Source organism: Loxodonta africana, chromosome 6 (genome assembly GCF_030014295.1).
Source record: "Loxodonta africana isolate mLoxAfr1 chromosome 6, mLoxAfr1.hap2, whole genome shotgun sequence".
NCBI lineage: Eukaryota > Metazoa > Chordata > Mammalia > Proboscidea > Elephantidae > Loxodonta > Loxodonta africana.
Genome location: NC_087347.1, coordinates 39897913 through 39922758, shown reverse-complemented (window position 1 = coordinate 39922758; position 24846 = coordinate 39897913). Strand labels below are relative to the sequence as shown.

The 24846-nt window shown below is 39.9% G+C and overlaps 1 protein-coding gene across 9 annotated transcripts in view; it reads right to left on the bottom strand.

Annotated features, from left to right (window-relative positions):
• Nucleotides 1–22354, bottom strand: part of INO80D (INO80 complex subunit D) — a 61720-nt gene extending 39366 nt beyond the window's left edge. The window contains exons 1-3 of one of the 9 annotated variants that reach the window (XM_023542106.2): nt 22240–22352; nt 1990–2082; nt 1637–1883 (exon numbers count right to left, since the gene is read on the bottom strand). In XM_023542106.2, the coding sequence (XP_023397874.1) occupies nt 1637–1854 (218 nt within the window). In that variant the 5' untranslated portion in view covers nt 1855–1883; nt 1990–2082; nt 22240–22352. Of the gene's footprint in view, nt 1–1636; nt 1884–1989; nt 2083–2736; nt 12863–21674; nt 21908–22089; nt 22204–22239 lie in introns of those variants that run through there. The other 8 variants (XM_003406113.4, XM_023542118.2, XM_023542119.2 and 5 more) reach the window with 8 other exon arrangements.
• Nucleotides 22355–24846: the final 2492 nt, after the last annotated feature.

The following is a 24846-nucleotide window of genomic DNA, read 5'->3' as shown; positions in this document are numbered from 1 at the left end:
AACAAAAATATTAATGTCATTTGCAGTCATAGTGTCTTGGGCCAATTTTTGAAAAAAAGATATAACTTAGTGCTTATTAAACATAGCTTCTCCTAACGTAACAGCATAAATGTCCTTTTTCCCTTCTTTTTCTAAAAAAGAAGGCACTACCTGGAAAATAAAAGACAGATGCTTCAGAGGACCAACACTTTGGAGAAATTCAGAGGTACTCTCACTTCAATTCTTGCTATCAGCTATTAAGACAAGACAGAGTCAGTTAAAAAAAAAAAAAAAAAAAAGATTGACCACTGCAACTGTGATAAACTGAACTTAAGATAAAATTATAGAGCTCCTTGAGCTTGCAGCTTGAGCTAAAAAAATTAATCCAACTTCATCCACTCTTCAAAATAAAAGGGAAAGAAGATAACAAACTATCATTTTCAGCCTGTTAAAATCAAACTAGACAGACGTTTAGCCTACTACACAGGTCCTTTTCTCACCTGAGATTAAAATTTCATTCCTTGCCCCACTAAGCAGCTGTTTCAAACTTTGAGGCATTGTCATTTGAAGCCTTAAATGCTATTAGAAATTGTAGAAGAGTGTTCCCAAATCACCACATCATACTATACTCATTTTGGTGGGCTCTCTGCCAGCACAAATTATTTATTTCACACTTAGAGTGTAAAAAGTGTTCATCATATGTCCTTAAAATATATGATTCCCTTTCAACCTATTTATGCAGGTGACATTTTCTTACGTAAAGGAACATGGATGAAGGCTGCGTATTTTTTTTTAAGATTCAAGTAAAAGATTTGAATTTTCCATCTAAAAAGTATTTAATACTTTTGGAAAACAAGCAAGCATCTCTCTGTAATGCTCTACAATGATCAACATGGTTTCGATGAAGAACTGAAGAAAGGAAGACATGAAAAGGAGATATGTGAAAGACTGTGTGAATTCTCCTAAGATGAAGAATCAGTGTAAGAGTCCTTCTTTAAAAATACCTCCATTTTTTTTTAAATTCAAGGAAGCACATAATTCATAATTCAAGTGATAAAGCCTATCTATAGAAAAATATGGTCCCTAAATTATGGTGAGCATACTATATGTGGAGCTTTTTTTAACCAAAAGAGGCAAGATTATAAAACAATGCAGAACACCACTGTTCGGGAGTCTAATAGGAAGTCCATTTTCTGAATCATTCAAGTAATCATTTTTAATTCCTTTCAAGCATAAATTTAAAACCCCAAATTTATTATCAGTAATTACAACACTCAAATAGTTTCTCATTTAGGCAGGTGATAACACGTAAGTAGAGAAGTCAGGAACTACTTTTAAATGCTACAAAGCAGAAGAATCAGGACTAAGAATTCAAGTAACAATTCCAAAGGAAAAAAATTGCAAAAAAATTCTAGAAAGTCTATAAAATCAATAAAAATAAAAACACAAACATACTTTTCAAATAATTCCCCAAATTTACTACTTCATTTTTAAAAAACTGGCACTCCCATTTTTCTTTAGAAGCATTCCAAAGTTTACTTAGATTCCCCCAGAACTCAACATTTAAATTCACCGTATCAAAAAAGAAAAGACAAGGAAAAGAAAATTTCCAAGTCACTAATTAAATCAAGGATTGGTTCCCATTATGAGTTCTTACCTACGATCCTCTGATTTGGGGATGGGGTTGGTGCAGCGTTGGCTGTTATACTTGGCCACATATTCACATTGCTTGAAGGGGGCAGTCTTGTCCTCCAGAACGTGTCTGATACAGAAAGCGTAGCCGTTGAGTCGCCGCTGCTTGCACAGTTTGGGGCTATATGAGCACAAGGGCTTATTGTCAACCTCAGAGAAGTGTATATGTTTCCCTTCATACATCACGTGACTCTATTCCTTGTGTACATCAGCTAAAAGGCCACCACAAAAAAAAGAAATCCGAATGATAAATCAGAGAGTATAAGGCAGGTTTAAGTTGAGAATTTCACTGAGGGACTTCTGGCCCCACAGCCATACCTGATTTTAAATCTTCTGCACCATAGCAATGTTAAGAGAACCCCAAGGATACCACAGTTTGGAATGCTGCAGAATCAAGATGAAGCAGATTGTCTACGAAAATATCAAAAGGCCTAGTTAACAAAGAGAAATAAGCAAAGCTAGCTCACTCTGGAAGTAAAATACAGTCTTACAACATCACCTTTCCAATGTGATAGATTCTTCATTGTAACCCAAATCCCAATAATAAGTTCAAATAAGAAATTAAGAGGCATTATAAAATATTAAGTTACCTTACCCAAAGGAATTGAACTAACTTTTACTCTGGTTAAGTTCTGTAAACATCTCAAAGCAGCAGACTTCTTTTACCCAATAAGTGTCACAAGGTGGCAGGTCTTTTTATCTCGTTACTGATGGTTGCATATTTTCAAAACCCAAACTCCTCTGCAATGCTAATGGATGAACTATAGACCCAAAACTTCCCTCGGAAATTCAATAGTTTTTTAAAATTTATTATTATAGTGATATACATATGACAAAACATGTAATATTTGATCAGTTCTACATGTACACTTCAGTGACTTAGAAATCCTATAGTTTTTGATATGCTGGCAAATATTTGGCAATTTGTAACAAATGTTTCTATGAAATACAAAAATGAAATACAAAGGATGAGCAAATTCCTGCTTTAAAAAATGCTCTTCTCCTTCTAATATTCCCCACACTGTAGACTTTTTAGCCCAAAAACTAGTTACCGACCACACTTACATCTTTCAGTTCAGGGTTCTCTCCCAATCGTACCACACAGGGTAATAACCATGGCTTATGAGTCTTTGGAGGTATAATAAGAAAATGGAAAGAAGAAATTACACACTATCCATTACCTCTACAGGGTCGCTGTCATTCAGAGTTGACTTGAGGGCAACAGGTTTGCTTTTGGTTTGGTTTATGTAGTCCATATGAAATGGAATTAAATAATTGGTGAAGTGAGGACCTTAGCAAGCTAACGTGGTCTAACCCACCCTCTTCCATACTCCCAAAGTTACCCAGTGGCTGGGGGAACAGCTTAGATAACAACTACAGAAAAACTCAAGAAATGTCCTCTCCTTGCTTCTTGGATCAAGTAGACATATGAGACTATGTGGGCAGCTCCTGTCTGGAGGGGAGATGAGAGGGCAAGAGGGTCAGAAGCTGGCCAAATGGACACGAAAATAGAGTAGAAAGAAGGAGTGTGTTGTCTCATTAGGGGGAGACCAACTAGGAGTATATAGCAAGGTGTATATCAATTTTTGTATGAGAGACTGACTTCATTTGTAAACTTTCACTTAAAGCACAATAAAGATTAAAAAAAAGAAATGTCCTCTCCTTTAATGAACTGGATATGAAATCTCTTAAACCAGTGAATGACAGGATACACGAATGCTTGTGGAGTCAGGAGATACGGTTGTTTAAGTCCCAAATTTGCCACTTACTGTGCTTCCTTGAACAAATTATTTAACCTCTCTGAATCCCAGTTTCCTTATCTGTAAAATAGGGATAATAATAGTAGCTATGTTATCACCATCAGGCTGGCTCTAAGGAGTAAACGATACAAACCACGTCATATAGCAAGTACCATGCCTTACACATGATAAGCACTAGAAAAATGGAAGATGCTATTACTCCTACATTTTCATTCTTATTACCATTACTGTATTCTACCCACCAGTGGTAAAGTTAGAGGATTTACATTCCCCTTAAAAAACATTTCACTTACTCTAATAGGAAAAAAATAAATAAATGAAACACTTGAAGTATTTGTATGGTTAGTAAAAATCACGTTCATGACTAAGTATATCTAATCACGTATCAATGCAGAACAAACATAACAGCTTTCTCCTTTCACTTTTTAGGTGCAGGAAAGAAAAGTCTGACTGAAACTTAAATTTAGCTGTCCTGAAAGTCTGCATGTTCAGAACAGGAAATGTTTCACAGCAAACCCATGTGGTCTTTAATTTTTACACTCTGTGCCCTGTCCGTCGCCTGACAAACATAAATTTTTCACTAATCAGTTCAAGTAAATCTACATGAACTTCAAGAAAAAATATTCTGGATATAAGTGAAAAAGTAATTCACAGAATCAGTTCATCTTTATGAATAAAGAAGCCTATTATAGACTATGTCTATACATATGAAAGTATTTTCCAACAAAGTAAAGAGAAAACCTACATATTTGAAGAAAATTTTGGGGAATCATATATCTGATGAGGGTTTAATATCCAGAATATTTAAAGAACTCCTATGACATAACAAAAAGACAAACAACTCAATTAAAAAATGGGTTAAGGTGTTGCATAGACATTTCACCAAAGATATACAAATGGTCAACAAGCACATGGCAAGCTGCTCAACATCGTTAGTCACTGTTGCTGTTAGTCACCATCAAGTCTATTTAGACTCACAGTGATCCCATGTCATTAGGGAGTGCAAATCAAAACCAAAATGAGACACCACTTCACCCCCACTAGAACAGCTATGATAAGAAAAGAAAGAAAATGACAGGTATTGGCAAGGATGTGAAGAAATTGGAACCCTCCTTCCCTGCTGGTGGGAATGCAAAATGGTACAGCTGCTGTGGAAAACAGTTTGGCAGTTCCTCAAAAAGTTAAACCTAGAACTACCATATGACCCCGCAATCCTAATCCTAGGTATACCCAGAAGAATTGAAAGCAAGAATGCAAACAGAAACTTGTACACCAATGTTCACTGAAGCACTATTCATAATAGCCAAAAGGTGGAAACAACCTAAATGTCCATCAACAGATGAATGGATAAACAAAATTTGTTATACACATACAGTGGAATATTACTCAGAAAGAGAAATGAAGTCCTGATATTTGCTACAACATGGATGAACCTTGAAAATATTATGCTGAGTAAAATAAGTCAATCCCAAAATGACAAATACTGTACGATCCTACTTATATGATATAGGCAAATAGAGACCACAGCTTATTAATAGTTATCAAGGGTGGCAGGAAGGGAGAAAATGGGAGTCATTGCTTAGGGGACACTAAGTTTCTGTTAATGGTGGTGGAAAATCTGGAAAAAGATAATAGTTATACAACATGACAAATGTAATCAATGTCACAGGATTGTACATGTAAAAACTGTTGAATTGGCAAATGTTTTCTCATATACATACTTGATACAATAAAAAAATGAAAACGAATTGAAAAAAGTTTCTCTTTTTCTATATTCTTGTACAATTTAAAAAGCACTTTAGTTACAATGGAGCCCTGGTGGTGCAGCGGTTAAGAGCGTGGCTGCTAACCAAAAAGGTCAGCAGTTTGAATTCACTAGTTGCTCCCTGGAAACCCTATGGGGCAGAGTTCTACTCTGTCCTACACAGTTGCTATGGTTGGAATCAACTCGACGGCAATGGTTTTTTTTGGGTTTTGTAGTTAAGTTAGCACGTTCCTTAGAAGGTTGCCTGGGCTTAATGCTTTCTTGCACAGAAGTTCAGGCTTGCAAACTTATCTGCGCAGAACTTAACACAGGAACCTCTTACATTAAATTTTCTAAATATCTGTGGTTCTTTCCCATATTCTGTGTATGTTCACACACGTGGTATTTGTACTTTCTCCTTTTGTTCACGATTAGGTTCAGTTCAGGTTTATCTCTTTAATATTTTTACCAACCCTTTCCAAAAAATCTCTCTTGTATTTACTAGTATCTTCATTTTTCTGTGTTCTAATTTATCAAATTTCTGCTTTCAACTTTGCTAATACCTTCTTTCTTTCAGTTTATTTTGTTATTTTTTCTATCTTCTTGAGTTGAATTCCTTTCTTTTCTTGAGTAATTTATTTCAAACTATAAATTTTCTCTGACTACTGTTTTACCCATTATCCCATAAGTACTAACACACAGAAGTTTTATTACCAGTATTTTCTGACTGATTTTTTAATTTCTCCTTTGACTGAAGGGTTGTTTAATTTTTCAGATGATAAAAGTTTATGCTGTCTTTTGTTCTAGAGTTCCAGTTAAGAATAGAGAGTATAATCTGCTTATGTTATCTCTACTTTCTGGATTTGTCTGGGATTTTCTTTGGGGCCTAATAGGTATTTTTGAAAAACAGTATTCATTGTTTCCAGGGCATGTTATTTGATATACTAGATATCATGTCATTAACATCCACTGTCATTACAAAGGAGCCCTGGTGGCACAACGGTTAAATGCTGGGCTACTAACCAAAAGGTTGATGGTTCGAACCCACAGGCGGCTTGAACCCACAAGTGGCTCCACAGGAGAAAGACCTGGCAATGTGCTTCCATAAAGATTACAGCCTAGGAAACCCTACGATGCAGTTATAGCCCCGCTCTATGATGGTAACTATGAGTCAGAATCAACTCTATGGCACATACCAGCACCACAATGTCATTACTAAGGAGCCTGGTGGTGCAATGGTTAATCCTTGGTTGCTAACCAAAAGACTGGTGGTTTGAACCCAACAGATGCTCCTCTGGCGATGTGTTCCCGTAAAGATTAAAGCCTAGGAAACCCGATGGCAGAGTTCTACGCTGTCATATAGGGTCGCTATGAGGTGAAATCAACAACAACAATTTAAAATTTAAAGACTAGAAACTGTTGTAGAATTTCAAGTCTTCTTTCATTGTGGGAAACTCTTCTTTAAAGTCTTGAAAAAATTTTCTGCCAATTCTGTTCTTTTCTTCAGAGATGCCAGTTATTGGTAGGCTAGATTTACCATATCCCGTATCTATCACTCTCTCACTAGTCTTTCTTAATTTTTATTTTTTCCATTTTGAATTGCTCAAATCTCTCAAGCTTGGCTCTATCATCCCCAGCTGTAGTATATATGTGCTGCTTTGAAAGGAACCTTCCAACTGTATTTTTCGCTTTCATTTTGTACCCTGGTTCCATCACTCAGTTAGCTCATTTTTACTGCCTTCTGTTGTCTTATTTATTTCTAGAGTTTTTGTATTTCATCTTTAAATCCTTTTTTCAGAGGCCATGTCTTCCTCCCATGCACACACTCTCCCCTCCCCAATAAAAAAAAAAAATAGGGAACTATTTATTCATAACTTTCACCTGTTCTGCTATTTCTGAAAATGTTTATCACCAACGTTCTTCCCTAGAGGTATGACTCCACACTGGACCAGCCTCTCTGATTCACAGGGGCCCATATGGCACAGATTTGAGGAGATGATAATTTAGGCTTTACTTCTCTTCAGCTAGGCCACTTGTCACCAGCTTCTCCTCCACTCTGTTGTTTTTTTTTTTTTAATTTTTATTGTGCTTTAAGTGAAAGTTTATAAATCAAGTCAGTCTCCCACACAAAAACCCATATACACCTTGCTACACACTCCCAGTTACTCTTCCCCTAATGAGACAGCCTGCTCCCTCCCTCCACTCTCTCTTTTTGTGTCCATTTTGTCAGCTTCTAACCCCCTCCACCCTCTCATCTCCCCTCCAGGCAGGAGATGCCAACATAGCCTCAAGTGTCCACCTGATCCAAGAAGCTCACTCCTCACCAGCATCCCTCTCCAACCCATTGTCCAGTCCAATCCCTGTCTGAAGAGCTGGCTTTGGGAATGGTTCCTGCCCTGGGCCAATAGAAGGTCTGGGGGCCATTACCACTGGGGTCCTTCTAGTCTCAGCCAGACCATTAATTCTGGTCTTTTTACAAGAATTTGGGGTCTGCATCCCACTGCTCTCCTACTCCCTCAGGGGTCACTCTGACTTTCTCGTAAAAATGTTATGACTGCACAGTTTGTCATTTGGCCTCACTTCCCCTGCTACTCAGGGAACACAATGCACATGCTCAGCTTTGCCATTCCAAAGCATGAGGGTTATTGGTTTGGTCCTCAGGTATGCCACCTACTTGGGATAAAGCTCCTCCCTTCACTTTGCCTGAGTTCTACAGAGGATATCACCCCTTCTTGACACCCTCACTTGCCCTGGTTCAATTTTCACTGCACTTAATAAAAAAAAAAAAAAATAGCACTGGGAAATCCTGCTGGCATAGTGTTTAAGAGTTATGGCTGCTAACCAAAAGGTTGGCAGTTCGAATCCACCAGGCGCTCCTTGGAAACCGTATGGGGCAGTTCTACTCTGTCCTACAGGGTTACTACGAGTCGGAATCGACTCGACTGCAAAGGGTTTTTTTAAATAGCACTTAAACATATACTCTGATTACAAGGTTATGGTAGTTATCAATAATTGAGTTTCCTTTCTGTTGCTCATTCTCTTTCTTCTTTTTAGTTGATTTAGAGTGAAGAGAGGACAGAGTTGTCAGAACTCTTCCATCAATAACCAGAAATATCTTCTAAAACTCTGTGTAGCAAAACACACCATAAAAAACATAAAATCATAAAACATATTTACTATCTAATTTTTATAACAAACATTACTTTTGAAATAATTTTTTATTTTAAAGAATCAAAACCAAGAAAACCAAGCCCACTGCCATCGAGTCAATTCCAACTCATAGTGACCCATAGGACAGAGCAGAACTGCCCCATAGGGTTTCCAAGGAGTACCTAGTGGATTCGAACTGTCAAACTTTTGGTTAGCAGCCATAGCTCTTAACTACAGCGCCACCAGGGTTTCCTTTAAAGAATCAGTATTCTATTAAAGAAGTAACTAAATATGAGTTTAATTCATTTGCTCTATGTCTAATTTACATGATTCTAGCTTTAATATATTTATTAAACACTGTGAAGACATCATTTTCTCAGCAGCTGTGAAGGATATAACATTAACAGATACAATTTCTATCTTTGAAGATTACAATCTATGAGATGAGACCCAAAAGTGGACAGTGGGGGACCTTACCCACAGCTCTAGGCACACCGGGTTCCTCTATCTCACCAAGCTTAAAAAAAGGCTCCTCCCTCCGCTCAAAGCAATGGACCTTTTCCCACCAAATGCCCCTCTTCTGGCCAGCTCTCAGAACACAGTTCAGTCATCACCCCATGCAGACCACGAAAAGCAAAGCTAATTAGATGTCCTTCTGAGGTACTCTGTGCACCTCCCTGTTTTGGCACTCATCATATTCTACTGTAATTGCCTATTTTTCTGTTGCCTTCACTCCTAGACAATAAGTTCCAGGCAGCCAAAGAGCTTTCTGTCCATCATCATATCCCAGGGCCTAGCAGGATCCCTGGTAGCACAGTGGTTAAGTGCTTGGCTGCTAACCAAAAGGCTGGAGGTTCAAACCCAGCAGCTGCTACGAGGCAGAAAGATGTGGCAGTCTGCTTCCATGAAGATTAAAAAAAAAGCCTTGGAAATCCTATGAGGCAGTTCTACCTTGTCCTATAGGGTCACTATGAGTCAGAATCCACTAGATGGCAACAGATTTGGTCAGCACAGTGCCCAGAAGTTAATAGGTACTCAATCAGTCCATGCTGAATGCATAAATAGACTGCCTACCCATAGATTGAGGGGCCCTGGTGGCTCAATGAGCCTTGGTGGCATACTGGTTAAAGTGATTGACTGCTAACAGAAAAGTTGGCTGTTTGAAACCACCAGTGGCTCAGAAAGATGTTGCAATTTGCTTCCACAGAGATTTACAGCCTTGGAAACCCTATGCGATGGCTATGAGTTGGAACTGACTTGACAGCAATGGGTGTGGTTTTTTTGTTTTGGGTGGAGCCCTGGTGGTGTGGTAGTTAAGAGCTCAGCTGCTAACCAAAAGGTTGGTAGTTCGAATCCACCAGCTGCACCTTAGAAACCCTACAGAACAGTTCTACTCTGTCCTAATAGGGTTGCTATGAGTTGGAATCGACTTGATGGCAGCAGGTTTTGTTTTTTGGTAGCTCAATGGATAATTAAGCACCCAGCTGCTAAACGGAGGTCAGCAGTTTGAACCCACAAGCAACACTGCAGGAGAAAGACCTGGCAATCTGCTTCTGTAAAGATCATAGCCTACGAAACCCTATGGGGCAGTTCTACTCCGTCCTATGGGGTTGCTGTGTGTCGGAACTGACTCGACAGTACACAACATCATCCATATGTCAACAGTACACAAGTACATTTACCCACTGATCATGAAATAATTTCAAAATTACTAAGTTGGTACACTTCAGGTAATAGACACAATTCTAATTGCCACAGTCATATACCAAGAGAAAGTTAATGTAATTTAGCTTTAAAAATTTTGAATATTCCAGAATATATGATGAAGTAACGTCAAACAGATGGTATATAATTTGTTACCTAATATTTATTTAGCAACTAATGTAAAAAAATGTTAGAATTTATTAAAACAGTTTGCCTACTAAACTTCCTTCTAAGAATTCATTATCTACTCTAACTGCCCTTCTTTCACATTTGCCTACGATGTGCCAAAGCTCTCGCTAATCACCTCCTTCTATCTCACTACAAAAAGGTGTTTAATTTCAACATTTTATAAACAACTTCTCTTCAACCTTAATTTTAAAAATGTACCCGTGATTAATTTTTCCTTATTTCTTCTGAGTTTTAATATTTTAAAGTCCTATTAAAAGCCATCTGTATATCATTCCTCCTTTAGAACAGTTAACTGTTCCCCATTTTCAATTCCCTCTTAAAATCTCAATTTAATCTTTATACTTATATTTTTAATTCCCTGATGTATTCAGGCTCAGTTTATGTAATCTAAAACGAAAGGATGAGGAGGAAAAATGGTCATCCACTTCTAAATCTAACTTCTCTCTAAATGAGTTTTAATATCAAAACTGCTTTGTCTATAAACTGGAAATAACTATCTAGTTGATCTTCTCTACATCAATAGTCTTTTTTCTTTTTAAATAAAGAAGAATTCACGACAAATGCACAAAGGCAGATCTAAGAAAAAAGATACACTTTTTTCATTCTTTACCTCTAGGCTTAAACAACTGGAGTGAGTCCTTTGCCCCTACATCACCAAAAGGCAGTTCACATCATCTTTGCTCTTTGACATTCATTGTAGGATATAAAAGAAGAGGGAAACACATAACATACAAAGTTTGCACAATCTTGATCAAATGTGTTATAGACCCTAACATTTAAGTACTGACCTATTTTCTAATCTAAGAAGAAAAGCTATAACTAAACTCTAGCTTTTATAAATGATGAATATCACTACAAAAAAAAAAAAAAAGGGCAGGGTCTTAGCCAGATGATATTTATTAATGGCTCTAGCAGCTATCATCCTCAGCTGTGGAGACAACTTGCTTAGACTATAAACAGATCTACTGTATGTTCCCTTCAAGGAGAGAATGCAGGCAATCAAGCACTTTAGAGCAGAGGCTGAATATACATCCTTAGGGCTGGGGAACATGATCTCAGGGGACTTGTAGTTCAACTGACATAACATAGTTTATAAAGAAAATATTCTACATCCTACTTTAGTGACTAGTGTTTGGGGTCTTAAAAGCTTGTGAGCTGCCATCTAAGATATTCCACTGGTCCTGCCCCATCTGGAGCAAGGGAGAATGAAGAAAACCAAAGACACAAAGGAAAGATTAGTCCAAAGGACTAATGGGCCACAACTACCACAGCCTCCACTGACTGAGTCTAGCACAACTAGATGGTGCCTGGCTACCACCACTGACTGCTCTGACAGGGACCACAATTGAGGGTCCAGGACACAGCTGGAGAATAATGTAGAACAAAATTCTAACTCAAAAAAAAGACCATACCACTGGTCTGACAGAGACTGGAGAAATCCCAAGAGTATGGCCCCCAGACAACCTTTTAGCTCAGTAATGAAGTCACTCCTGAGGTTTACCCTTTAGCCAAAGATTAGACAGGCCCATAAAATAAAATGAGACTAAATGTGCACACCAGCCCAGGTGCAAGGATGAGAAGGCAGTAGGGGGCAGGAAAGCTGATAACGGGGAACCCAAGGCTGAGAAGGGGAGAGTGTTCGCACGTCTCAGGGTTGGCAACCAATGTCACAAAACAATATGTGTATTAATTGTTTAATAAGAAACTTATTTTCTCTGTAATTTCATCTAAAGTACAACAAATAAAAGAATATACATCCTTATTACTGCCACAAAGCAAAAATGCCTATTACTGAGAACAGACAACATTCAGGTTTCACAGAAAAAACATATCCACACCAAATGTATCTATACACTGGAACTCCAAAGAGTAGAAAACGTAGTTAGGTATAAAATCTTTTTTTTTTTAACTTTTTTTTATTGTACTTTACATGAAGATTTACAGAACAAACTAGTTTCTCATTAAACAATTGATACACATAATGTTTTGTGACATTGGTTGTCAACCCCATGAGGTATCAACACTCTCCCCTTCTCAACCTTGGGTTCCCCATTACCAGCTTTCCTGTCCCCTCCTGCCTTCTCATCCTTGCCCCTGGGCTGGTGTGTCCAGCAAGTTTTGTTTTATGGGCCTGTCTAATCTTTGGCTGAAGGGTGAACCTCAGGAGTGACTTCATTACTGAGCTATAAGGGTGCCTGGGGCCATACTCTGGGGCTTCTCCAGTCTCTGTCAGGCCAGTAAGTCTGGTTTTTTGTTTTTTTTTTTGAGTTAGAATTTTGTTCTACATTTTTTTCCAGCTCTGTCTAGGATCCTCTATTGTGATTCCTGTCAGAGCAGTCAGTGGTGGTAGCCAAGGACCATCTAGTTGTGCTGGACTCAGTCAGTGGAGGCTGTGGTAGTTGTGGTCCATTTGTCCTTTGGACTAATCTTTTCCTTATGTCTTTGTTTTCTTCATTCTTTCTTGCTCTAGATGGGGCAGGACCAGTGAAGTATCTTAGTTGGCCACTTCAAGCTTTTAAGACCCCAGACGCTACTTACCTAAGTAGAATGTAGAACATTTTCTTTATAAACTATGCTATGCCAATGGAGCTAGATGTTCCCTGAGACTGTGGTCCCCACAGCCCTCGGTTAGGTATAAAATCTTAAAAAAAAAAAAAAAAAAGGAGAGAGGAATAAGGACTCCTTGATATTATATGCTGAGTTTAATTAGAAAATAAAACAATTCACGTAAACATAGAGGAATAAGACATGAGCAGGGAGAAGAGTAAGGAAGTTAAGCTTTTAACAAGAAGCCAACAACGCTTTCAGTCTTCCAACAGCAACCATAAAACAATGTGACAAAAATATGAACATTACTCTCTTTGGGACTGTCGCTGTCTCACCTCCATGTGGAATCACTGTATGTCATTACTGTTCTTTTGATTCTCATGTTTCAGAAGCATGTTCATTTCACTGCCACAGCATGTTTCCGTAATTCCCATCTGTAATTTCATATTCTACCACCTTTAAAGAGTCTAGACTTACAACATACCTTACTGCCTTTTTTTTTTTTTTTTAACCCAGCATGAATCTAAATTCTCACAATGTTAGTTTCCAATACAATGAATGCAAATGAAAAGAATATTTACTTAACCCGGAAGGAGTGACTACTATTAAAATCACATTAGAGCCTCATACTTCAAGGTCTTGAAAATGTCTTTCCTTCCATGTTACGCCTTTTCGGAAATGTGTTTTAATTCAACTTTACGGAACACAAAAATGTAATAAAACACTAAACAGGTAAGTATATTGAGAATGTGAAAAGTAGTAAAGCTAGACCAAGGAATGAAAATCTATCAATTGATGTCATAAAAAAAATCAATGAGGAAAACCATGTATCACCCAAAATATAAGCAGCATTCATTATAATTAAAGTTTAAATATTTAGAAATAAATCAAATAATAATACTTATTGAATGTCTATTATATACCAAATACTGTGCTCAAACCCACTGTACAAATAAGTTTTCACTATAAATTTAAATTAAAATAATTTAAATGGCCTTTATACTAGTTCCTTACCTGGCTTATTAGAAAGGCAATGATAGTTTATGCAGCAATAAAGAGTACTCATTGGCTCTGGTGGGCGTTGAAAGATGAGGCTCAAATCTAGCTATGCTAATTACTAGTTGTATGATCTTAGGCAAGTTATTCAGACTTCAGTTTTCTCACGTATAAAGGAAGGATTATAATAGAAGGATTATAATAGAATGTAAGGAGCCCTGGTGGCGCAGCAGTTAAAACACTCGACTGCTAACTGAAAGGTCAGGGGTTTGAATCCACCAGCTGCTCTGTGAGGGAAAGATGTGGCAGGCAGTCTCCTTCCCTAAAGGTTTACAGCTTTGGAAACCCTATGGGGCAGGGCAGTTCTACTCTGTCCTGTAGGGTCGGTCGCTCCCTATGAGTCAGAATCGACTCAATAGCAGTGAGTTTTTTTTTTTTTTTTTTGCCGGGGCGGGGGGCGGGGTACAAGAGCATGTACCTCATTGAGTCATTTAGGGGCATTCAATTAGATATTTCATGAACTGTGCTCAGCATGGTACCCAGCATATAGTAATTATTTAACATTAACTACTATTAGAAACAGGTAGTAGTGGCTCTATTATTATTATCATTTTAATCTAGAATCTGCAGGGCTAAAATGTGCTCTCCAGCTGCTCGTGGTTTTCTGAACGGTACAGTGTAATTCTTCTTCATTAATTGAGGCTCTCCCACTTTCTTTGGGTTAGGGTAACAAATCCACTGAGAACTACAATCTACACTAAAAACTTAATATTAAAAATATTTTCTATATTCCACCCAACCAAACCAAACCCAGTGCCATCGAGTCGATTCCGACTCATAGCAACCCTATAGGACAGAGTTGAACCGCCCCATAGTTTCCAAGGAGCGCCTGGTGGATTTGAACTGCCGACCTTTGGTTCGCAGCCGTAGCACTTAACCACTACGCCACCAGGGTTTCCTCTGTATTCTACAGAGCACCTATATTCCAATATTCTTGTGACCGAAAATACTAGCCAAATGAGCAGTGTTTGATTGATCTGGTTAACAGCACTAATTAGCTGCAGGTAATGAACCTTTAACAGCAAATGCTTTCTGAGTTCTTATCCATGTTACAGTCCCTCTCTCTTACTACAGAAAGGCTATATTGCAGAACAAAAAGAAAGAAAAACTAAGTTGTAGCTATGCTTCTCAAAGTTCTTTTGTTCTGCTAAGAATCTGAAACTAATGGCTTCTTTGTTGCTAAACTGCACATTCACTTTTCCAGTTTGTATCTTGCTTGACTTCTCTGCAGCATTTGACACTGTCGACCACTTTGTTTTTTGAAAACCTCTCCTTTCCAGCTGCTTAGTCAGTAGTTTTCCTTCTCTTGCCCCCACCCTTAAAAGTCAATGTTCCCCAAGGTTCTTTTATTCTTACTTTATAGGAGTACATGACGAAATGCCTACAGGGGCTGCAGGAGTGAGCCAGAGGCAGGCTTCAGCAAACTTTGCTCTTCTCAAGGTAGCCGATTCCAACCAGTTCCAGCAAGATGTTGCAATTAAAAAAAAAAAAACAAACGCAGGCCTATGGTTTCCAGAAAAAAAATACATCTTCCAATTTTTCAAAAGAAGATAAAAATTGAAAAATATCCACTAAATCTCCTGTTTTCTCATGTAAGCCATTCATTTAAACTTTAAAAATACAAGATGTGTGACCTTGAGAGAACATTTATTTTATATTTCCTTATCTATTTTTTTAAATAGCAATAATAGTCACATACAAAAAGTGTGAGCCAAACAAAAACATTTTGAATAATTTCTACTCTGCACTAACCCCAAGATCAGAGGTTATTAGCCCAGGTTTCACCACCAAATGTATAAAATTGTGAATGTGCATACATGTGCAGATTTCTGGAGAAGGGTCTATAAAGCTCATCATATTTTCAAAGTGCTCCCTTACCCCAAAAAGTCCCAACTATACCAAATGTATCTACTTCTACAACTTCGGCTGCCATCTGTGAGTAAAACAAAACAAAACCCATGGCTGTCAAGTCGATTTTGACTCACAGTGACCCTACATGACAGAGTAAAACTGCCCCATAGCATCTCCAAGGAGAAGGTGGTGGATTCAAATTGTCCACCTTTTGGTTGGCAGTCTTGCCCTTCTTTATTCCATTCTGCACAACTCAAATTCTCTAAAATGCAAATAGTTTATTCAGCCAAAGGCCTTCAGTGACCACTTATAAATTTAACAGATAAATCCAAACTCCTTAGTCCAGCATGTAAACTCTTCATGCCCTGGCCATGCTGACCTCACCTCCCCTCACTGTTCCCCTACTCCCTCCGGAGTCTTACAGAATCACACTCAGCGCCACACAATACTCTTTTGTCCCTAGGCATTTATTCATACTTGCAGGTCCCACCTTTCCAACCCCTCCCACAGCCTTAGAGCAGAAACCTCCTCAAGAAAGCCCTCACATTAAGGTCTGCCCCTAGGCCAAAAATGAGAACTAGATTTCCTTCCTTCAGGCTAAACTCCCAACGTTGTAAATGTCAGCTTATTTTGCTTTTCTAAGAGGCCTGGTGGTACAGTGATTAGGAACCCAACTGCTTCAATCAGTTCAAAATCGTCAGTCGCTCCTTGGAAATCCTATGGGGCAGTTCTACTCTGTCCTACGGGGTTGGCTATGAGTCAGAATTGACTCGAGGGCAAGGGATTTGGTTGTTTTTTTTTTTTTTTGGTTTAATAGGCCCTCGTGGTGGACTGTTTAACCGTTCGGCTGTTAACCAAAAGGTCAGCAATTCAAATTCACCAGCCACTCCTTGGACACACTATGGGGCAGTTCTGCTCCGCCCTCTAGGGTCACTACGAGTGGGAATCTACTCGATGGCCATAGGTTTGGGTTTTTTTTTTTTTTTTTTGGTTGGTTAACAGACTACAAACTCCTAAAGGGCAGAGAATGTTGTCTTTGAATTGCAAGGAGCTGCCACAAAGCAAGCACAAAGAGGCTAATCTGTTAAATGAATGAGCCAACAATGGCTTCAGCTCCTCCTACCGCTACCTCAGGTAAATGAACGTCCTCACCATCCCAAAATGAGCCTACCAAAGCCACAAACTACTCATGTCCTTCAAAATGATATAACACACTAGTCACGTAGACACACACTTGCGTGTGCACACATACGTAGACAACTTCAAGAGCTTAAAAGAAGTCAGGAGTAAAATAAATCCACCTCCTCTTTGCCCAGTTCTGTACTTATAACTTCTTTACACTTGCCAACTCACAGAATTCAACAGCAGAGGCTAGGCTAATGTCTATGTCTATAACTCCATGAATATACTGCTAAATCTTTACTGGGACAAAATATTTGCCCCCATGAAGGTAATTATAATAGTTTATCTACTCAAATACCTATCTGCAGTATTAATATATACTGAAATCAAGAACTCATTGAAACTTCACATCAAGAATATGAAACATCTTTATAGAAGAAAATACATGAAGGTTATGAACCAGGCATAAAGGCTTGATGTGCAATTCTCATTTATACAATCTTCATAGCAACTCTATGAAGTAGGTACCATTATCACCTCCTTTCACAGATGAAGATATTGAGACTTAATGAGGTTATGTAATTTGTCCAAGGTTAATAGCTAGGATTCAAGTTTGCCTCCAGAGCTGAAGTTTTTAACCAATACAACTGTAGTTACACAGAGATCCTAAATTCATGTTTATCCTGTATGTACATACACCAGCACAAAAAAGAAGGAAAACACACCAAAATGATAACATGGTCATCTCCTGATAATGGGATGAGTAGGTTTATTATCCTAGCACAGTATGAACAGTATTGTTTTTATTCAGAAAAAAAGGCAAATGAATAAGGGAAACGGTACTTAGATGGTGCTAATTAGAAACCCTGGTGATGTAGTAAAGAGCTATGGCTGTTAACCAAAAGGTGGGCGGTTTGAATCCATTAGGCGCTCCTTGGAAACCCTATGGGGCAGTTCTAGTCTGTCCTATAGGGTTGCTATGAGTCAGAATGGACTTGACAGCAACGGGGTTTTTTTTTTGGAATTAGAAAGGTAAGGTGCCCTGGTGGTACATATGGTTAAGCATTTGGCTGCTAACCAAAAGGTTGGTGGCTCAAACCCACCCAAGCAGCTCCGTGGGAGAAGGACCTGGCAATCTACTTCCAAAAAATCTCTGTGGAGCCTCTATGAGTCAAAAACAACTGGAAGGCACCTAACAACAATAAAAAGGTAAAGTGGACTAGGGGGAATTAACATTTAATAAGCACCTACTATTGGCCAAATGGAAACCCTGGTGGCTTAGTGGTTAAGAGCGATGGCTAACCAAGAGGTCAGCAGCTGGAATCCACCAGGCAGTCCTTGGAAACGCTATGGGGCAGTTATACTCTGTCCTATAGGGTAGCTATGAGTCAGAATCAACTCAAGGGCAACAGGGTTTTATTGGCCAAATACGAGGGCTATCTTATTTTAATATTTACATCAACAAATTTTATTTCCATGTTACAGATTAAAAAAAAAAAAATTAGTAACCTTCCCAGGGGAAGAGCTGGGATCAGAACTCAAAGCCCCGTCCAAATGTGTCCAGCTACAGGATATCACACTACAAATAAAATTAACCAAAAAGCTCTCAAAAAACAAATCACATTCAGGGGAAGAATCAGAACCAATTTTCAGTTAGTCTATAATCTCAAATGCAAGGAAGAAAAAGAGGAAGGCTTAACCCTTAGTCAAAAGTATCTCCACAAGTGTCTCAAGATAGCCAGGAGCATTCTCTAAATCACTCATTACATTCAGGGCCTGGGGACAAACTTGTACCTGCTGGAATGGGGAAGGGGACTCTACTGGCTGTTTATTTTGCCAAGCACAGAGTTTCATTAGCATAAGTTAAATAGACTTAAGATATGACTCCATAGTGGAGTTTATTTTGGGGGGGCACAATTTGCTGCCTCCAACCCAGTCTCACCTATTCGCCTACTGTTTACAAGTTACTAGGTGTGTGTGTACATGGAGGGAGAGGGTGTTTCATAACTGAGAATATTGTTCTCTCACTGTATTTGGCTATAAATGACCTCTCATCCATAATTACTGTTCCAAACCTGCATGGTTAGAATTGCTAACCCTGGGGGAACACCTCAGATAAGAATGAACGGATCAGAATTTTTTTGAAAGGACATTTTGGATGCTCTGACTTATAAATTTTTAAATCTACTTAAACTAAAATTTTCATTTATGCAAAAATACTAGCAACTTGATTCACTGAGAAAAATAGTTGGGATAAAACCAAATCCAAACCCGTTGCTGTCGAGGACTCATAGCGACCCCTATAAGACAGAGTAGAACTGCCCCATACAGTTTCCAAGGAGCACCTGGTAAATTCGAACTGCCTCTTGATTAGCCGCCGTAGGTCTTAACCACCACATCATCCGGATTTCTATAGTTGGGATATGGTGTACAAATATACAATCTTTCAGAAGAAAGAAAATTTGGTTATTTCGGACTTACAAATTAAAATAAACATATACTTTTGAGACAAAACATTTAGAAGTGCAAAAGTATATTCCCTTAGGAATTTAAACTTAATTCAATATTTGCCCTAAAAGTCTTCTATTTGTTTCAAACAGACTCTAAGTTTTAAAAACATTAAACCCTCCTCCACTCCTTCAGGAACAAAGTAGCCCTTGAGGTGATTAACCCCAAAACAACCCAAACCTATAGCCGTTGAGTTGATTCCAACTCAGAGAGATCCTGTAGGACCGGGTAAAACTGCCCTATAGGGTTTCTAAGGCCGTATATCTTTACAGAAGCAGACTGCCACATCTTTCTCTAGCAGAGCAGCTGGTGGGTTCAAACCTCCCATCTTTCAGTTAGCAGCCTAGCTCTTAACCACTGGGACACAAGGGCTCCTTATGAAGTGATTAAAAAAAAAAATGAAGTGATTAGATCAGTTAATTAATATATATTTGGGACGGGGTGAAAAAAAGTATAAAACTTTTGGGATTTGTACATACACAGCCTTTGAAAGTTTAGGAATATGAAATGGACACAATGTATCTTAATAACAAATTATGAGGAAAAAGGTTGTTTTTTTAAATCTTAAAATGTTCTAAGAAAGGAGACTCAAAGAATGATTTTTTCCATTCAAAATGCTTTAAAAATATGGACAAACTATAATAGACACAAGAACTTGTGGTACACATTTATATGAAGATGTCCAAGTTAATATGCATTCTAATTAATCAATAAAGTTAACCATTACATGTAATTTGCATTTAGACATCAAATCCATACAATCTCAAGATTTTCTTAAGTAAAATACTAAATGGCTAGGCATCTATCACTGCAGAGAATCAGAAGTGTGATTTTAGGCGACAAAAGGAAAGAAAGAGACACTTAGAATCACTAAGGGGTCTCACAGAAGTGAGAACTGACCAAGTCATGGGTTACCCACCGCTCCGCAAGTGCCACCTTTCACTGTATAATAGTGGTATGGGGACTGAGTTGTCAGAATGTGGAATATTCTGCCAGCAAACTCCAGCATCCTACCAAGCAGGACACATAAGAGGAAAACATACTGCCCTAAGTCCACCAGAAAGAGGGGGAAAAAAGGGAACAAATAGAAGAGGAAAGATAACCCCTCAAAACATGCCCACACTTGGGGGTGGCAGGGTACATTAACATTTCCACTTCAATACTAAAGAACAATCTCAAAACGAGGTAAGTGTAGCTAACAGGAAACATCCCACCCGTGAAAAGCAGGAAATCTAGATTTGGAAATCTAGGCTTACAACATTAAAAAAAAAAAAAAAACTTTTAGAGCTCGTGGTAGGCACTAAAATATAGCCAAAATTAAGTCCATTTGACATAGAAAAAAAAAAGCCTCATACCAAAACCACAGTGTCAGGTATGTTCAGTTCCCCCAAGGAATCTTCCGCAGACCCTTCTGAGTTGTGGCAATAAGGTTTCCTTAAAATCCCTAGTTTTCTAAGGTCAAATATAATAATATCAATCACACAAATCCAAATAGTTATTATGAAAACAAACTACTGCTCCTTAAACTTTAGACCTTGTTTCAGGATCTGCCCTGCTCCTAATTTTAATGCTTCCAACCCTTCTGACAACCAGGGTCTCCCCCGAGGGTTCTGTTCACGTGTCTGTTTGACCCGACAGTGACCAACTTGGAGGGGAAACTCCTACATCTGGGGGCTGCTCCCGAAATCCTGCCTGGTCCTGCCCCCTTCTCATTGACAGTATCCACACTGCTCCCTAAATCTCTCCCGCTGCCGGTGCTGTCCAGAAAGGGGGATTTTAGACCCTAAGGAGTCCGGGATGAAAGGATATAGGGTACTAACTCTGAAAATAACACCCCGGTTTCTGAAGTAAGGGCTAAAGTAGCGATTAGGAATGACTGCCCGGTAGAAACACCATCTGAATTTACTTCCACCCCTTCCCGCCCCCAAAAAGCACAGTCACTAAGTAATATAACCAAGAAAAATCCCTTCAAAACTTTTCCAAACTGGAAGAAAAGGCTCCCTCCCCGGCCTGGGGGGCTCCTAGGGAATGGCTGGAGTTTGCAGCCCTGAAGGGGCTCGCCAGGGAGTGGGGTGGGGCGCGGGCGAGGGGTGCGGGAGCGCGAGTACCTTCAATGGACGGGAATTGGCAAAGAGTTTCAAAACAGCCAAGTGCTCTCCCCCTACGGGCTCCGGGGTCCCGGGCGCTGGGACCAGGGATACCCGAAAGGAGTGCAGCCCCCAATTCGGGCCTAAAAGGAAACTTTCCGGGCCGCGGCTGCACCTGACTCCTCACCGCCCTCTACCCCACCCCACGCCCGCCAGGCCGGCCGCCCCGCCCCGGCCTGGCTGCCCCAAGCGCGGAGGAGGGGGATAAATAAATTCAACTATTACCGGAATCCGGGGGGCGTTGGCAAAAGACCCGGGGGTGTGCGTCCATTCCCGACTCTTAGGCCCTGACACCCCTTTCCTGGCAGTCCGGGCCTGTCGCCCCATGGGACTGTCTCCAGGCTGGCGCGGGATCCGGCCCGGCCGCGCTGCCATCCCGCCCGAAGACCCCGGGGGAGTCAAGGGGTCGCGGGGAGGTCTAGGGTGCGAGGGAGGGCGCGGTCGCTGTGGAGCCCGACGGCCCGAGGCCTAGCCGACGCCCCCCCTCACGCCCACACCCCCACCCTGGCCCGCGCAGGCCGCGCCGCTCGCCCTGTTCCGGTCCCGGCTGGACCCCCGCCCGTCCGCCGTTGCCACCGGCGGGCGCCCCCAAGACCCCCAGGTCCCCAGCCCCCGTCGCCCCAGCGTCAGCCCCTCTTACCCTTTCATTTTCCGCCCGGGGCCTGGCGCGGGCCGGCAAGTCCCCGGCCTCACGTAAGCACGCTCGCCGCCCGCCCTGCCTGCGCGGCCCAGCCCGCCGCCCTACGGGAGCCCGGGGATGTGGGCCGGGCCTGGGGCCGCCTCTGCTTACCTTTCAGCTGCTTTTTTTTTTTTTCTCCTTCCCCCCTTTTCCCTCGGCTGGGCTGACAGATTAGAGTGAGAGGCGCTGGCAATGGACTAGGAACCTCGGCTGCCGCTGCTACTGCTCCCCCCTGGGCTCCGGCGAGAGCCTTTCCCTGTCAAGCAAGAGGGGTGAGGATCATATTTTTATTTTGGAAACTAAAAAGTGCTCCCAGGGTCGGTGATTATTAAGGGGAAATCCCTGAATATACTCTCCAGCCAAGAAGGCAGGGCTGCCGGGGCTGCACAAGAAGAGGCAGCAGCCTCCTACAGCACCACTACAGGCACTGAGAGGACATAACACCAGAGAGCGGCTCCTCTGCCCTCCGAAACGACAACTTTCCTACCATCTTGGAGGCAGTGGGAAGGGGGGCTAGGGGGAAAAGTGCACCCGCTCCCGATAAAGTGCAAATTTCTACTTCTCATCTCTGGAAAAAAGTCCATACTGGCCGTCTACACCGGCGCCTTGGGGGAGAAAGCAGAGAAGAAACTTGGGGTGATTGAGAAACGTTTTCACTGGGAGAAAAATATTTCTGCATCTTCTGATGGAAAGAAATCTTTACAGGACACAGGTTTTTCCATGATTATTGTTTTCTATTTACTTTTCTTCCCATGTAAATGACAGTGGTATTTTAATTTTTTCTCAGGCGAATAATGATTTTTCTCCGTTACAGGTAAGTTCTGTGTCTGGTGGCCAGTTATAAATTTGTGCTTCGACAGACTTCATGGTCAGTTTATCTTTGTCTATTTATTTGTGTTTCTATAAACATATATATGTATGTTATGTTCATATGCATTTTATATAAGTATTCATATGTTATAAAAAAACAAAAAAACCCTCCAAACTGAGATTGCTGTAAAACAGTTGTGAAGGGATGTCTTTTGTCTCCTTTTCTCAAAGCAGTGTAAATAAAATCTATTGACTGCCCAGAAAGGCACTATACAGCTGTTTATTTTTTACAGTGCAAATAAATGCAGAGATCACTGGGGGCTTAAATACAACTAACTATAACAGACAACGTTTCTGGAAATAATCCTAATTCTATTATGGTCTGCTCATGAAGAAAGGTTACTCTCAAACTAGAAATAGATTTTAAAGGTAGCTTTAGATTTTAAGTAAAATTGCTTGTTAAGAATTACATACATGCATTTAATTTGTTTTAGATTCTTTATGGTTTAGATCTTTGGCATTTAATAATTACAGATGTTGCTGTCTGCTTTCTGTGTCACAGAATTCAGAGATGTGGATATTTTTGTTAGAATTGAAATATTGTCAGTTTAGAACTTCCAGTGTACTACCATCCTCTATATGACTTTTAATATATTGTAGATGGATGTCATTAATTTACTTTTTTTCATGAGCAAAGCTTAGTAGATAGATGGGATCCAAGTTACACAATGCTAAGGTATAAATAGATGAGAGAGAGAAAGGTGCTGCCCACTTGCAACAATTCCAAAAGAACTCTTACTGGAAGGGAATAAGTTGCAGACATTTTTCTATTTTTGTGAAGAGAAGAATGATGGAAAACTACTGGACTATCCTTTTGTACGTTCTACAGGGAACGACGAATCTTGTATCAGAAGTTATTTTTCTGACACATGTTGGCTAACCTAGTAGGAATGAATCTGGAATATTAGTGTCTTGTATACTCAGTATAATATCTAATTTCTCTCGTTTAAAATGTATTACAAAGCATTTAGAAATCACTGATGGCTTCACTTATAAATGTCTCATTTTTGAGCTTCCAAATTTAGAAATTCCCATAACTTTAAAGTGGTTTAAAGTGAGTTCAAGAGAATGTAAGTATCAGTTGTGTGTATGCTGACCCCATCTTTATCATCTAAACTTGAGTACCACAACCCATTGCCATTGCATCGATTCGGACTCATAGCGACCCTATAGGACAGAGTAGAACTGCCCTGTAACGTTTCCAAGGAGCAGCTGGTAGATTCGAACTGCCACCGTTTGGTTAGCAGCAGAGCTCTTAAGGAAACCCTGGTGGCATAGCGGTTAACAGCTATGGTTGTTAACCAAAAGGTCAGCAGTTCGAATTCCCCAGGTGCTCCTTGGAAACCGGAGGAGGCAGTTCTGCTGTTCTACAGGTCGCTATGAGTTGAAATCCACTAGATGGCAAAGGGTTTTTTTTTTTTTTTGAGCTCTTAATCACTGCAGCACCAGGGCTCCAAACCCATTGCTGTCGAGTCGATTCTGACTCATGAGCTCCAAACAGTACCTGAATATTCTGGATTTTCTTTTGTGTGTGTGTGTGTGTGTGTGTGTTTTCCTCCCTGTTTGGTAGAAAAAAACTAAAGTACCAGTATAACTAATTTTTTATCTTGGGTACCTCAGTTGTGAAGTAGTGTTTTATTTTACTCGTGTTCTTTTTTTTTTTTTTAACAGTTGGAGGTCAAACACATTGGTCATATAGGGAAATTATTTCCCTTAAAATAGACTTCTAGTGGACTTGAAAAACATGTTTCCTAACAATGTGTCCTTCCTTGTATATGACGTGACTTTATAGATATACTTTGACTTTCTCAAGAAATAAAGATGTATTTGCTTGAAGCTGGTTGCACC